This window comes from Staurois parvus, unplaced genomic scaffold (assembly GCF_062004578.1).
Source record: "Staurois parvus isolate SC_StPar_1 unplaced genomic scaffold, SC_StPar_1.0 ptg000446l, whole genome shotgun sequence".
Taxonomy (NCBI): Eukaryota; Metazoa; Chordata; class Amphibia; order Anura; family Ranidae; genus Staurois; species Staurois parvus.
Window position 1 is genome coordinate 2,400,522 of NW_028318242.1, and position 16,201 is coordinate 2,416,722.

Below are 16,201 nucleotides of genomic sequence, written 5' to 3' on the forward strand. Positions count from 1 at the left end.
CCAGAGACAAAGACAATAGATTACTTTAACTCATTTGCTATTATTAGTTATTAAGATGGGATTTATAAGATCACAGCACTTTCCCTTTAAATACAATGTCAAAGCTTTCTGTATCTATTTGCTGCTATTGAGCACTGTTACTGAGCATGCAAACAGGTTAGCAGCTCATTTCAGCTTCTTGGCTTGTTATCAGATTGCAGCTGTCATGGATATTTGGAGAGTCCTGGTGGAGCAGGCTACTCTGTTATGAGCTGTTGTGTGCTGCATTTTGGGCACCGGAACAATTCACAAGTGGCAGGATTGTTATGCGAAGTAAGACATTAAAATACTCACCTCACATGAGTAAGTCGCCATTGGTGAGTAACATACTGCAGCATTTTCGTCAGCAACATGACGCTCATCTGAATGACAAGAGGGCAATGCATGGATCCAGGTGGGTTGCATAGCAAATCTGTAGCTTGAAAATTGTCACCAGCTAGTGTGCCATGACCCTTAGACATTAGAAGGCTGCAAAACCATTGCTGGAATGGGGGTAGAGTGAGCCAAGCTGCAGGGTAAACAATTTGAACCACTTCACTAGTGATTTTACATATGATTATAGCCTGCAACAATGGATTGAAAGTGGTAGTATTAAACTACTTAAAAGACTTAAAACTATATTATATAGGGAAAAATGTTATTTGTGGGGAAAAAGGCATTGCGTTTTTCCTCTCTTTTACCCCGCTTGCTTTCCTTTCTCTCTAGACCAGCTATCACTAATGTTAAATTATTATATGTATAGATGGCCAATATGTGACTCTCAGTAACTACAGTATATACAGTATAAATATTTCTAATAAAAAATTATTGGAAATTAAAAAAGGCAGTGTGATGGGTGCCAAAAAGTCTACACTTAGGGTGCTTTCACACTGATGTGGTGTGGTTTTTCCCCACCGCAGTTGCAGAGCAGTGTACCCGTGGGTTTTATGCATGTTACCTGCGCAATAGACTTCTATTACATTGAGTCGTTTTAGTGCATTTTCTGAAAGGGCACCAAAATTCCTGCATGCAAAGCTTTTGGTGCGCACCATGTAAGTGGCAGCATCTTTAGTGTGGCAATTTACATATTATAAAGAAATAAAAATGGAAATGCACACTGCGAAGACGCCCAGTTCCAAGTGTATCAGAAAGGCTTCAGTTTACACCCCCCAAGCTACAGCTGTAGCCAGGACTAAGGCTTGCCATACATGGGCTGTAATGAGAAAATCAATAGATTTCTCCAACCACGTTAAACACTGGATCATTGCACTGCAATGCAGTCAAACAACTGCAGCACTTGTGGCTGCCTAAATAACCACACAGTGAATGAATCTGATTAGTCGCTGTTCAATCGAAAATTCTCCACCCGGCTTTCAATTTTTCAATCTAGCAGTTGGGTGGTGCCGACTGGACCGTCTACAGCTCGAATTTTGTATGAATCAGTAGGAAATGGCACATGACATGCAGTATGAAATTTATGCCACACATGGATAGCTTGAGCCCTGGTTCACACTGGTGTGACTTATCATGCAACTTGTGGGTTAGAATTAGCATGACAAGTCGCATCCCATTACCGTCAATGCTAATCAGTGCGAATCACGTTGCAGTGACTTTGAAAAAGGTTCATGCACTATTTTTGTGCAACTTCACTGCAACTTGCATTGATATCTGTCAATTTTAACCAATTGTGGCCATTGGGTGTGCTATACATGAAAAGAAAAAAATGAAATAAAAGTGCACAGGGCATGTGTAGCAGTCCCTGTTCTAGTTTCACAAGTTGTTGAGATGTTCTTGAAGATAAGCAAAGAAACTGCTTTGTAACTTTTTCTACTTTTGCAAATTGAGAATGGTAATGGCTGTTAAGATTGTGCAATGTGAACATTTTTACAAAACCTTTAAATACTTTTTGCACTTTTTACAAAATTACAAAAAAAATATCCATTAAACATTGATAATTACTTAAAGATATCAGTGTGCTCTTTCTTACCGTGCTGCAAGCTTATGGCAGATGACACCAGTGTCAGTAATAACTTCGCTCAGCCTTAGCTCCAGGTGAACTTTCCCCTGAAAAACAGAAAAAAAGTCATGTATACGGGTAAGAATACAAACAGGAAAAAAATGACTTCTCTTCTAATATTATCACTTTTAATTATACACATCTGCAATGCTGCACAGTTAGGATACTCTCTTATGTCATCAGAAAACAAATTATAAAATTATTATAATATTATTATTATTTACTAAACCTTATTTCCACATCATGACTTAAAATATATCTAAAGTCAAAACTTTTTTTTGTTTTGGATAAAGAATGGACTGGTTAGAACTCTCTCAATGTGTCCCAATGGAAATATTTTCCTTCCCTCCTTGTCTTGAGACTGAACAGGAAGTGAGAATAAAATGTATCCAAAATAAGAGAAATGTTCTTTTAGGCATGGTCACTTGCATGGTTGTCCCCATTGGAAGAGTTCCTCTTCATTGGTGTTCTGATGGCAAATTGAAAAGGTTAGCGTGTCCATCATTTTCAGCAACAGGACAATGGTCACAAGGACAAATGGAGAGGAAGAAATCTCCCCAGCGGAGACACAGACAGCAGGAAAAATCCAACAGGAATTTCAGTACGTTCCCATTGCATACAAATCCAAAATGAAAAAATGACTTTAAATACATGTATCAATGTCCAAGTACAATGTAATATAGTACAGCTTACCGGTTTTTTCAGCCTTTTTTTTATCCTGCCAACAACACACTTCTTGTACTGGGATGACAATACTCACTTACTGTACTGTATCTATGGATGAGCAACATTTTTCACCCTGTCACATGGAGTGCGTTAGGACCACAGAACACCCCCTTCCTCCTCTCTTCTGTTTCAGCAATAGTATATTTAAAAGACCAAAAGGTAGGCAATAAAAGTTTACTGTTAGGATTTACATACAGTTGCAAGAAAAAGTATGTGAACCCCTTGGGATTACGCAGAGTTTTGCATGAATTGGGCATAAAATGTGCTCTGAATGTCATCTAAGTCACAACAATAGAACACAGTCTGCTGAACATAATACTACACAAACATTAGATGTTGCCATGGTTTAATTGCACATAACATGTAAACATTCACAGTGCAGGGAGGAAAAAGTATGTGAGGCCCTAGCTTAATGACTTCTCCCAGAGCTAATTGGAGCCAGGAGTGAGCCAACCTTGACTCCAATCAGTGTGATGATATTGGATGTGTTGCTGACAGCTGTCCTGCCCTTAAAAAACACACACCTGTTTTGGGTTTACTGGTTTCAAGAAGCACTGTCTGATGTGAACCATGCCTGGCAGAAAAGAGCTCTCAGAAGACTTATGATGAAGAATTGTTGACTTGCATGAAGCTGGAAAGGGTTACAGAAGTATCTCCAAAAGCCTTGATGTTCATGTGTCCATGGTAAGACAGACTGTCTACAAATGGAGAAAGTTTAGCACTGTTGCTACTCTCCCTAGGCATGGTCGTCCTGTAAAAATGACTGCAAGAGCACAGCGCAGAATGCTGCATGAGGTAAAGAAGAATCCCAGAGTGTCAGCTAAAGACCTACAGAAATCTCTGGCACATGCTAACATTTTTGTTGACACATCTACAATAAGGAAAACATTAAACAAGAATGGAGTACATGGGAGGACACCACGGAGGAAGCCATTGCTGTCCAAAAAGAATATTGCAGCACGTTTGAAGTTTGCAAAAGAGCACCTGGATGTTCCACAGCACTACTGGCAAAATATACTGTGGACAGATGAAACCAAGATTGAGTTGTTTGGGAAGAACACACAACACTATGTGTGGAGAAAAAAAGGCACAGCACACCAACATCAAAACCTCATCCCCACTGTAAAACATGGCGGAGGGAGCATCATGGTTTGGGGCTGCTTTGCTGCCTCAGGGCCTGGACGGATTGTTGTCATTGATGGGAAAATGAATTCCAGACTTTATCAAGACATTTTGCAGGAAAACGTACGACCGTCTGTAAGCCAACTGAAGCTCCGCAGAGGATGGGTGATGCAACAGGACAATGACCCAAAGCACACAAGTAATCCAACAAAACAATGGCTGCAACAGCACAGAATACGCCCTCTCGAGTGGCCCAGTCAGAGTCCTGACCTCAACCCGATTGAAATGCTGTGGCATGACCTTAAGAGAGCGATTCACACCAGACATCCCAAGAATATTGCTACACTGAAACAGTTTTGTGAAGAGGAGTGGTCCAAAATTACTCCAGATCGTTGTGCAGGTCTGATCTGCAACTACAGGAAACGTTTGGTTGAGGTTATTGCTGCCAAAGGAGGGTCAACCAGTATTAAGTCCAAAGGTTCACATACTTTTTCCTCCCTGCACTGTGAATGTTTAAATGTTATGTGCAATTAAACCATGGCAACATCTAATGTTTGTGTAGTATTATGTTCAGCAGACTGTGTTCTTCTATTGTTGTGAATTAGATGACGTTCAGAGCACATTTTATGCCCAATTCATGCAAAACTCCACGTAATCCCAAAGGGTTCACATACTTTTTCTTGCAACTGTACACGTTTAGTTTCCATTTTGGGTTTGTTTTTCCAGCACTAACTAGTCTGCAGGTATGTCATTCTATGAACACTTAGAGGTAGTCACTACTCCCAGGCTAATGAACCTGCAAACCTAGTTCTTACCCTGACATAAGAATGCTCCCACATCACAAAAAAGAAACATTATTATATGTTTACTAGCCAAAAGTTTGTGTGTCATTGCCAACAAAAAGATTCTGTTGAGCCCTGGTTTGCTATTGGACCCCCTTCAATACTTTTCTCTTCCTTCGTGTGTTAAGAAAAATACCAATAAAAATGCCTGCAAATGGTTTGTCTTTGATGAAAATGTACGCTTTTTGTATACTTATTCCCTTTGTGTTCCTCCTATTTATCCAAGATGCACTTTAATTATCTAATATATGCTGATACTGTTGGTCTTAAATTACAGCACAATTTAGAATACACTGGATGAAATATTGCCCTGTTTTATGAACAGTTATTACAGCAACCTTATGTATTTTCAAATGACATGCCTTGTGAAAAAATGGGATAGCTAACCACATATATGTAGTAAATCAGATCTTCCAAATATCCCTACATTCCTGGGACAGTCATGAGATTGATAAATTTGCCTTTGGTAGTTTGGAACCCTAAAACCGTACTTGGTCATTTGAATTTGTTTTTCCCATCTACTCTTATTTGCTGGGCAGAAAAGATCTTTACATTTATAGTTTTAAATTGAAACAAATGTAATTGAAAACAATGTGTGTGTGTATATATATATATATATTTTTTTTTTTAATGAACACGTCATGATAAAGTCTCCCAAGGTTTGGCACTGTGTATTATATTGCATTGTATTGTCAAATATACAAGCTTAGCAGCAAGGAACTTCTGGAAACGATTTGAAATTATTATCAATGATGAATTAAGTGGCATAGTAATACACCCAACAATATTAAAACAGCCTCTGATAGCAGCACAGTAGGTACTGAGCTAATGTCTTAAACACAAATGGACCTAACAATAGACACACAATGAAAGATACTGCAAAAGCGAACAATAAATGTGCGTCTTTACTAGAGAGACATAAAAGATTGCATTACTCACTGCCTGATACCTCAAACACCTCATAACTCTTAAAGGTAAGTATACAATTCCTCTCTCCGTACCAAATCCTTCCAGAAACAATATGCACTGATTTATAAATGAAAGCAAAAGAAAAAGGGGCGCTCCATGATCACAGATAGCAAAAAAATCAACACTAAATTGCAATTTTAAGCACAAAAACTCTCTTAGACATAGTCTTCCCACCAATCATTGCTGAATACCAACTGAAAATTCTATTCACCTGGCTGCCATGCTAATTCAAAGAGCTCAACAGTTTCCCAGTCACATGAAACATATATGTATCCAGTGAAGTTAGAATAACAACAGAACACTTGATATTTACACTTGCTCCAGATTAGTGACTCTGAAAATACTGAAGAGAATCAGCATGCCAGGTATGCAAATAGTCTTTTCAGGAGGGGTTCAACACAAAGATCTGACTGAATTTTAGTGGTTTCCAAAGAATATTTTGGCAACCATAAAGGGACCACTTCAGAGCAATGCTATATTAACAACACCAAATGGACCTATGCATATCATTGATTGTAGTGCAGTATAGGAGGCCAACATTGGCGAGGCAGTAGGGTTGTCTAGGAAAGAGATATGGTGCTAAGCTATAATTGAATTATTACTGGGGTCAGGAGGGTGGGAAGAATGGGAGAAAGCAGGTATATAAGAGTTTAGGTAGGGGAAAGAATCAGGTGAAGGGGTGGAGGTAGAGAAGGGTTTAGGAAAAGGGTGGATAAAGGGAGAGTGGAGTGGAAAGGGAAGAGGGATAAAGGAGAAGTAGGAGAGGAAGAAGGATAGAAAAAGTATGGTGGGATGATGAAGGGATAAGAGAGTCTAGGAGTAGTTCAAAATGTTAGTGAGGGTAGTCAATCATGTATACGATATCCAATGCTGCCATACTTTTATGTCTTGTATGTATCAATCCGAATTGTGTTTAGTTTCCCTGTGTCCTTTATACCATTTATTTGGTTTTTGAATTGTCAAAGTTGAATGAGGAGGTCTTCCAGTTTCTAGTGATGTTAGCTGAGATTACATACCTTTACCCGTAATCTATTAACTAGACAACAAGTCCACCAGATGTGCACCATGTAAGTGGGGACTTAATTGGCTAACTGGGTGAGATTTGATACCATCTAGAGAGGACCTTATAGGATTTATCTTGTGCTAGGACCTCTCTAGAACATTTGGCAGTTGTGGCCCAGATTTCCTGCCAGTCCTTGAACTGGAGTGTTTTTTCCAGCTTCTCTGCCCATTTTGTTTGGTAAGATGCTGGGCTATATTCTGTAGAAGTCCTAATGGAGGTGTAAATGAAAGAAATGAGACCTGAAGAGTGTGATTCATTATGACAACATTCTTTGTAAGCCATGGGTTATCTTTCAATAAAGACTTATTGAGTGATGTATTTTCAGGTAATAAAAGTATTCTCTCTATGAGATATCCTGGAAGTCTTGCAGTTGTTCAAAGGTTTTAATGCCCATGAGGGTCAATAAAAAGTGGATAGCATTAAAGTCATGGTTACTCCACCCTAGAAACTAGGCCAGATTCACAAGGCCTGGGGAAAACAGGGCAGTTGTTTTAATTCATGTATCATACTCCTGACACTGGTTAATGGAAATGAGCAGCAGGTGTCCGTGCAGTCTCCAGGCTACCTCTACACAACATTTACAGGAGGAAGATCGTACAGAAAGGAAAACTGAGCACAAACTATACAATGTCCAAGGAAAACCTGAAACATCTCTAATAACAAGAATTGTTTTGTTTTTTTTACACAGGTCTGAGTTCTACTTGATTTTTAGAGTATGTTCCTTAGTTCAATTCTGGATGCAAAAAAAAAAAAACAAAAACATAATTACTTCCTTATTATTTTGTTGTAGGGTAGAAAATGAAAGTGATTACATTATTCCCTGCTAGAGTTACCAAATTTAAATTGGCTCCAGTTTTTAGTAAAAAGACCAGTGTACGCTGAACATGCTATACACATAAAGTGTACTGTAAATTATACAACAAGCATATTTACCATATTCACCACTCTACCCAAAGTTTTCAATGAACATAACTTTTAACAACAAAGTAAACCTTAGAAAACTGGGTAAAATGAAAATAAAACAAGTTTTGCAAATATATCAACTAAAGTGTATTAACATTTATAGATCCCAATCATGCACCAGCCATGGAACAATGAGGTTCTATAAACAAAGTTCTAAAATTGCCTAATTTTAGCCAGTTAGTCAGCCAAGACAATATATGGTTTGTAAAAGTAGAGCGTGACGTGGATGTGATTTTACAAATGAAGGGTGTAACTTGATGGAATCATACATTGGAGACAGAGTGTAACGGTCTTTCCATGGTTGGCAATATTTAGAACAGTTGCAGCTGATTACATCATAACTCTTGATGCAATGTAAATGTTTCTCTTTTTACATTTATATAGCAGATTAAGGAGCAGCTTTATTTTAAGCAATGGCACAGCTGTAAACCTTGATGGCATTTTCACACGGTTGTTATAGATTATTTAACTTACACACAAACAGATGTATAATTTGTTACAGATAATGAACACGCACCTGACATTTGACAAGGAGAAATGCTAACAAACATTGCATGCTTATTTCTGTTTCCAGGGATGGACAGAAGCTCAAAAATAATAACGGATTGTTGTTAATGGCAAAAATAACTAATTTGGTGATGTATGAACACAGACTAATTCCTATACACAATCTGCAAAAGAAAACAAATAACTATGACAAATATGTGTAACTCTGTCTTTAACCTCCATACCATGCATGCAACATCTATGTATGGTGCAAATAGGGTAGGCTTTAACAGCCACATGGCACACATATGCATACGCTGGTAGGCAAGTGGCTAAGAACGTGCTCAATATGCACTCCTAACACAGTGACCAAGCTGTTAAAGATGGCGGGACTGGCTCGTGGCCATGTGACCACTATGACAGCCAACTACAGTGATCATGTGATCAGCCAGTCCCTGCTAAAGGGAAGCCAAGGCTGGGCGGGAAGGGGTTAAACAATAAAATAATTAAAGTATCAATAACAAATGTAGAAAATTACAAACCTTCAGGGTTGAAAGGATATCAAAATCTAAGCACAAAGATAATATAAAATCTTTTGCAGATTACAGTCCTTAAATGTGTTGGAGGAATAATTTTCTATTCTATTTTTTCAAGCTAAAACCACCTTCAGCAAGTAATGAAAATATCTGTTGATTTCTTTGTAACTTCCTGTGAGCTGCACCAAAGGTTATCTTTTTTCCTAGATATCTTCTGTAAACTAACAATTTCTTTCCCCCATGTAATGGAGATGAATAGATAGGGCTCTTTCAGACTGGCAGTAATGCTTACCGCCTTCTGAAATACAATCAGCAGTGATTTGCTTTTCAGAGGGCAATATAGGAGCAGCTGTCAGGCGATCAGGAGGGGCTACTGCCTCCTCCTAATGCCTGTGTTTTTGTTTTTTTTTTCATTGCTGAATGGCAATTTTACACTGCTGGATCATGCCACAACTGCAAGCAAAGCGCTTGGCTTGTGGATATGTCTTGATTGATCTCATTTGGTGAGTTTGACAGGCTGCATGCATTCCTAAATGTCAGAATTTAACTAGATATTTACTCTTATAGGTAATAACATCAGAGATTAATGTTCCATGGAATATCCAACAACCTTAGGGGATCAGGAAAGATTTTTGCTCCCCTGTTGGAGCAAATTGGGCCATGTTTTAAAAGGATTCTTTTGCATTAACTGCAGGCATACGGTTCAATATATGGAGTTTTTCTATTTATTTATTTTTTTCTATTGGTTGAACTCAAAAGACTTCTGTCTTTTTTCTACCTGACTAATTATTTAGCAATGATGCCAAGTACATGTTTACAGCAGCCCGTCATAGAGATAATTTAGTTAGGGCAGCCAAGAGCCTGATTATAGTCACTTATCTGCTGAGTGTACCCTGTAGGTAATGTGTTTCATGTTGAATTCAGTTCTGAAGAAAAAAATGTTATTCCCATTGTCAGGTTCTGCCAGTATTGAACCATCGGAATCAGTTCACTTTCTTTTCACCAACATAAGTGAAAACTTTTACTGCAGTCTTATCGCAGCCTGGATCACACAACCGAGTAATAAAGGACATCCTTCTGTATGTAAAGAAAAAATTCAGCCTGAATAAAAATCTACTGTATATGTAGACTGCAATAAAGCATTGCTAGTAATATACAACAGACTTTCTCAACCAGGGTGTCCAGGCACCCTGGGGTGCCTTGAGGCTTCTTTAGGGGTGCCTTGGCAAATGTCAAAAAATTGTCCAAAACATGTATACAAGCCAGTGGGTAGAAAAAGCCTGCCTTTTAATTAGACAGAGCCACAGGTTTTCATTGTGTACCATTATGACTTTCTAGCTGCCAGCATCCTGACAACCAATGACATTATCAGTTGATAAGGAGGATGTCAGCTGCCTGCACAGAATCCTAGTTTGACCCTCCCTTGCCCCTCTCCATCAGTGCTGCGGTCACATTAACTCAGTGAAGGAGAAAAACTGAGGGAGAAGAGAAACACTGGAATACTAGTCAGTACCAGTGTGCAAAAGTGTATTTGCTTTGGAAGAATAAATCCCCTCTAATGCTGGGTGTCCTACGTGTGTGGATGTTGCTGTGTTATATAAAACTATTAGAATGGGGTGCCTCAAGACTGTGCATAAATTTAAAGGGTACCTCAGAACTGTCCATACTTTTAAAAGGTGACTTGACTGAAAAAAGGATGAGAAACACTGATATGCAATATAGTAGCATTCCAACGCTGGCAGATTCTTAGGCCTTTTCAGTACAGACGCACAGGATACTACCAGCCAATGTATCAATGTTCACAAAGCTCATGTTCCGCAATGTTGGAATATTGTCAATCAAAATTAGGCTTATGATGAAGTATGCCTTACTCCAAACCATGAATTCGTTTTAGGCCTCATGGAAACTGGATGTTTTCTAAACTCTCCTAGAAGAAAGTTTAGAAAACAGCAGTTTGGCAAAAAAAATATCAATAAATGATGTATTACATGCTGTTCATACTCACTCAGTCACTATGAGATTTGTTTTCTGTATTCTGCAAATAACCTGGTTGATCCTGCTGTTCTCTATCCCTCCCTCCTGTTCTATATCCCCACTGCAGTTGGGGATTTTGCAGAGCAGCGAAGGCAGCTAGTGCACATGCTCAGTTTTCAGGGTTCTTTCTACATGAAGCATTTCCTTCCTATCGCATCTTAGCAGCCCATGTGACTATAGAGTCACACATGTGGGTGTATATACACATACCCTCCCACCTCCTCCATGCCCACGAACCAGCTAAACACAATGGGGGTGGAATGTTACATCTTGATTGATGGAAGCTTCACCTCCTTGTTATTATAAGACACAGGCTGGAGGGATGTGACATGGCCTGTGACTGCCAGAAATCTGCCCACATCATGTTATTGCCAAAAATGAACAAAGGTTTGATTTCAAATATATATTTGTATGACAATTTAAAACAGTTTATTGAAATTATTGGTTTTACTCTGTATCCCAAAGACTGTTTTTTTTTATTCTGAACATGTGACCAGCAGCAGAGGACTAGAAGCTCCTCCTGCCACTGTTTCCCTGCAGATCGGCTGGGAAAGAGCTGGGTCATGTGACAGCTGTATACCTATTAGGAAAAAGGTAGGCTTAGTTATTTTTTTATTAAAGTAATTGCAGTGCCCTCATCCACATACAGAAAGAGAAGGGATAATGTAAATGAAACAGTGTGTCTTTAGTATCACTTTAAATCCAATATTGTATCAAGTGAGAGAACTGGATTTCTAATCAGCTGTATCAACTGTACCCCTATAGCAGGTAGATAGCAGACCTATGAGAAACCCACAGAGATGAGGTTGCCAAAAACATGGACTCAAGCCTATGGCTGCTATTACATATAAAACGTATGATCGTAACATTTGGGAGTGTAAAATAGACAACCAGCCACTTTGGTGTATATGAAAAAGAACTTAAATGAGATGTTCCTATTGTACAGCGCTGAGCAAACCCTTTGGCGCTATATAAACTCGATGTAATAATAATAATAATAATGTTCTTCTAGAAACATTTACAACTCCTACATATGGTGATTATGCTGGGTTTTAGAGAGTATCAGGAGTCTGGGATTTCAAGAAAATGTAGCGTAGGTGTACAGCTTACCATACTGCCTACAATCTGCTGCTACAATAGATACAAATAGGACTCAAGGAGTTCTTGAAAATATGGTGTAAGAATTGGCTTGGGATAACTGCATTACACACATATGAAATTCATCATCTCTGCAGGGATGCTGAAAGCTGCAAAACTAACTTTCATCAGCATTTACTGTAAAAATATTAATAATTACAGGAAAATGTTAATGTTGACATAAAGGATAAATATAGTTTCAATAAACAAACAGGCCTGACATAGAGGCTGCCTCCTCGCCTCCAACTAAACGGCACAGAGGAGGTCTTCTACACCATTGTATATTAACAAAGACAACAGGACTCAAAAGCCTGTCCCATTCGGAAATGTCAATTACTACAGAAACATTCCACTGTTTTGATTGTTGGTGTCTATGACATTTGAGATCAGTTTAAGGTCAGGTTGAAGTTCATTTGAGTGTACACCATTCAGGATTCAAACACTGTGAGTTTTAGACATATGACCTTATTTACCAGTGAGCAACCTGAAGTACAATAATATACTAAAAGGTATCTGATCCTGTTTAACCACTTAACCACCTTCATGACCAGGGCATTTTTTTGCTATTCAGCACTGCGCTACTTTAACTGGCAATTAATCTCCACTGGGTTTTTTACACTTTTTTTTTTACCTTTTTATTTTTACATTTTTTATTATACTAATAAAAAAATCCAAACATTTAGTAAAAATTGTTTTTCTTAGTTTCTGTTATGAAATTTGCAAAACAAATAATCTTTCTTCATAAATTTAGGTCAAAATGTAGTCTGCTACATTTCTTTGGTAAAAATAACCCAAATCAGTGTCTATTTTTTGTCTGTGTGAAAGTTATAGAGTCTACAAACTATGGCATATACAGTACTGTATATCTGAAAAGTGATCAGTTCTGATGTACTGACAGCCTCATTTCTTGAGGCCCTAAAATTTCAGGAAAGTACAAATACCCCCAAAAAGACCCTTTTTGGAAAGTAGACAGTCCAACATATTTAGTAAGAGGTATGGCGAGAAACTGAGAATAGTGTCGCCAGAGCAGTGCATACTGTGAGCGTAGTTCAGTGTCACTATGCTGTAATAACTGAGGGGGATGGGAGGGGGGGGGGGTTGATCAGAGATTTTTAAAACTTTTTCACACTGTTATTGTTATAAACAAGAGTTAATGGTCACAAATGGCTTTCCATTCATGAAAGTTGGCTTGCTGTTGACATGCTGTGATTGTGTGATTGGCTACAGCTAATCACATGTTACAGGGTGCCAGGCACCATGTGATAGCTGTGGGTCAATACAACTTCACAGCAGTAAGCAATGGAAGCCGTTCATGCCTGTTTTGTTTACATAGTGATCATGTTATGGCTATGATTGGTTATAGTGAACACATGATACCCTGTCCACTCACAGTGGCAGGGTACCGAGTGTCATGATCCGCTGTGTCCATTGTATCTTGTTTTCTTTGTAATAATAATAACTAATGTAATAATAATACATAATGTAATGTAATAATAATAATAATGTAATAATGTGATAATGCAATAATCAAAAACTGACCACACTAGGCACAGAGTGGTTAGTTCTCTAGTCTAGATCAAAGTTCTGCTGACACCCTATTCCCCCCCACACACACTCATACTGGGAAGGGCAGTGCAGCTGAGAACAGAGGGATTGTGTATTTATAATGTTTTTATATCTATACACAAATGTTTTACCTTTTATTTCTGTTTTAAACTGAATGACTTGTTTTACAAGGTGAGGGTTTACATATACTTTAAAGTGGTTGTAAACCCAATGTTGGTCAAATGCTGAATACTGTCATCCATAAATACCTTTGAGTGCTCTGTGTCGCCTTACCCTAGGTTCACATCTGTGCGGGTGGTGCCGCTACGGATCCGCACGAAAATCCGTGCAGCCGCACCACCCGCATAGAGAAATACGGACCCGCAGGCAGGTACCATTATTTCTAATGGCACGCCACCCGCACTGGAAAACGCAACCGTACTGGGAACCGAGGGACTTCTTTCCTGCGTGTCACGGGGCACGGGAGTCCATTCAAATGAATGGGCTCTCGTGCCCCTGCAAAATGCGGCCCGTACAGACGCATAGATGTGAACCGGGGATTAAAGTGGAACTTTAGTCAGAAAATTCAGTCCTGCTAGATCATTTCAGGATAGCCACATTTGCAGGCATATTGATGTAAAACATTAAAAATAAGTGTCTATACGGTTTAAAAATTCAGTAATACAATGTCTCACCCTGCTCTGCACATGCTCAGTTGCTCTCTATTTTTAGGCACTGTACCAGATTTGTAGAGGCCAATCTGCTGACAACCTTAAAGTGGAATTAAACCCTCCTATCCTTTACAGCCATGTAAGCTGCTTCTGTTTGATTTGCAACTGCCATGGTGCTGCACATGTAATCAGCTAAGACATCAGCCATTTGATGGTTTGACAGTTTAGTTGAGGATACAAGCAAAGGGGACAGTTAGCAATTAGAGCATTCCAGGAATGTAACTGTTTTTTTTAAACCATTACTTCAATTGGTTTAGTTCTGCTGTATGATTTTACTGCTGCTCAGGGGCTCTGGGCAAATGGCAGCCTCCAGCAAGAATAATCAAGAACAATGTTGGAGGCAATTTACAGCACGCACTGATTTTGTAGCATCATTTTTTAATGTGGAATGTATGTTCCTTCCCAAAGAACATCATTTTTTTATCAGGTTGTTATGGATAAACTTCAGCTTTAATATTTCTAGAATATAGTGGAAGTAAGCCCATAGCGTGTATTTTTTTATATTCACGTGAATGATCTTTTTTTTTTTGCATAATCATTCAAGCAACCAAACTTGCAAAAGGGGTTAGGGAGTGTAAAGTGAAACTGGCAAACTTCCAGGCAACAACGGTCATAACTGAAAGTCTGATACAAAAAAAAGCAGACACCACGCAGTTCTTCATTACTCAGCTCTTATCAATATTGGCTGCAACATTAAAGAGAAGTGAGCACAGGAAGGAACAGAGTTCCCACAAGCACAACACAACAAAAGCTCAGTATTCTTTAAGTCCTGCATAATTACAAGTATCATGGAGCTGTCAGGCCACATATTTGAACGGATCAGATTCAACAACATTTTCACTATAAAAAAACAGCCTGTGTTTATCAGACCTATATCAATGGATGTGGGCGTAGTGTCTCTTCAACAAAGGGGAGGGATTCAACATCTAGAAAGGAGTACTTATCAGCCTTGAAACAGTTTTTCCTAAACATTAAAAAGAGCAGCATATAATGCCATTTACTGTAGGATACAGTCTTTCTGAAGTCTGCAATAGTAATCAAACCCCTGGTGCCCCTGGTGCATATATAACAGCAGGGTTGACATTTTACATGTCTGTGAAATATACATTGACCTTTTCCAGCACTCCAGATTCTTGCCATCCTGCAACTTTCCGTGCAAGGTTATGGAGTTTTCTGTAGCTGATTCATTTTTCAACACAGATGTTGCTGGTCTTCATTAACCAGTATGCTCTGCTAGCAACAGATGGCTACAAAAGGCTGCCCATGACATCACAACACAACAATATTTAAAAATGTATCTAAATCCAAAAACAAATATGTGGTATATTGCAGTGTACCAGTCTTTAGATGTAGTAGCTGCATTAGTTTTCCCTTTCCTAAGGCTAGTAACATTTTCAGCAAGTACACAAATAGATGTTGATCTTGCCAGAAATGCTGTGTTCCCTGTCACTACGTCTGAATTTGAAAGAATGTGCAAAGAACTTTATATTTGTACAATGTAAGACGTACTAATGCAAACATGTTTGAATTCCAGACTGTGTGACAACCATGGCTACATCTATGGATACAATGAAGAAAACAGCATAGGCATAAAGGGGCAGGGAGTGTGTTATTCGTAGGATTGCAAAGTGAAAATAAAGGAAAAAAAGAATTCAGCCACCTAATCTAAGAACTTGGGTTGCAATATATTACATTTTTGTCTTTGGATTTAGATTCACTTTAAGCATACATTAATTTAACAAAAATGGGATCCCCAACACTGCAATGATTAAATGAAGGGGTGCTGGAATAAGTACAAATGCTCACCTTGTTCTGCACTCCAGCAACTAGTCCCCTGCAGTCTACGGTCTAAGGTGCTCCCAGCCACTTACAATACCTGGTTGATAGTCCTGCATTGTATATGAGGATGCCAAGGACCTGCCCACAGCCCGGAGCACCAGAGCGAGAGAAGGAGACCCGTGGAGCAGGCAGGAGTGGGGGGAGTGGCAGGAGTGGGGTTACGGTACTGATTC

At 38.9% G+C, this 16,201-nt stretch overlaps 1 protein-coding gene across 2 annotated transcripts in view; it reads right to left on the reverse strand.

Moving 5' to 3' along the window:
* Positions 1-16,201, reverse strand: part of RASA3 (RAS p21 protein activator 3) — a 288,551-nt gene that overhangs the window by 113,594 nt on the left and 158,756 nt on the right. For both annotated transcript variants that reach the window (XM_089688122.1, XM_089688121.1), the window contains exon 5: positions 2,006-2,082. In XM_089688122.1, the coding sequence (XP_089544248.1) occupies positions 2,006-2,082 (77 nt within the window). The remainder of the gene's footprint in view (positions 1-2,005; positions 2,083-16,201) is intronic.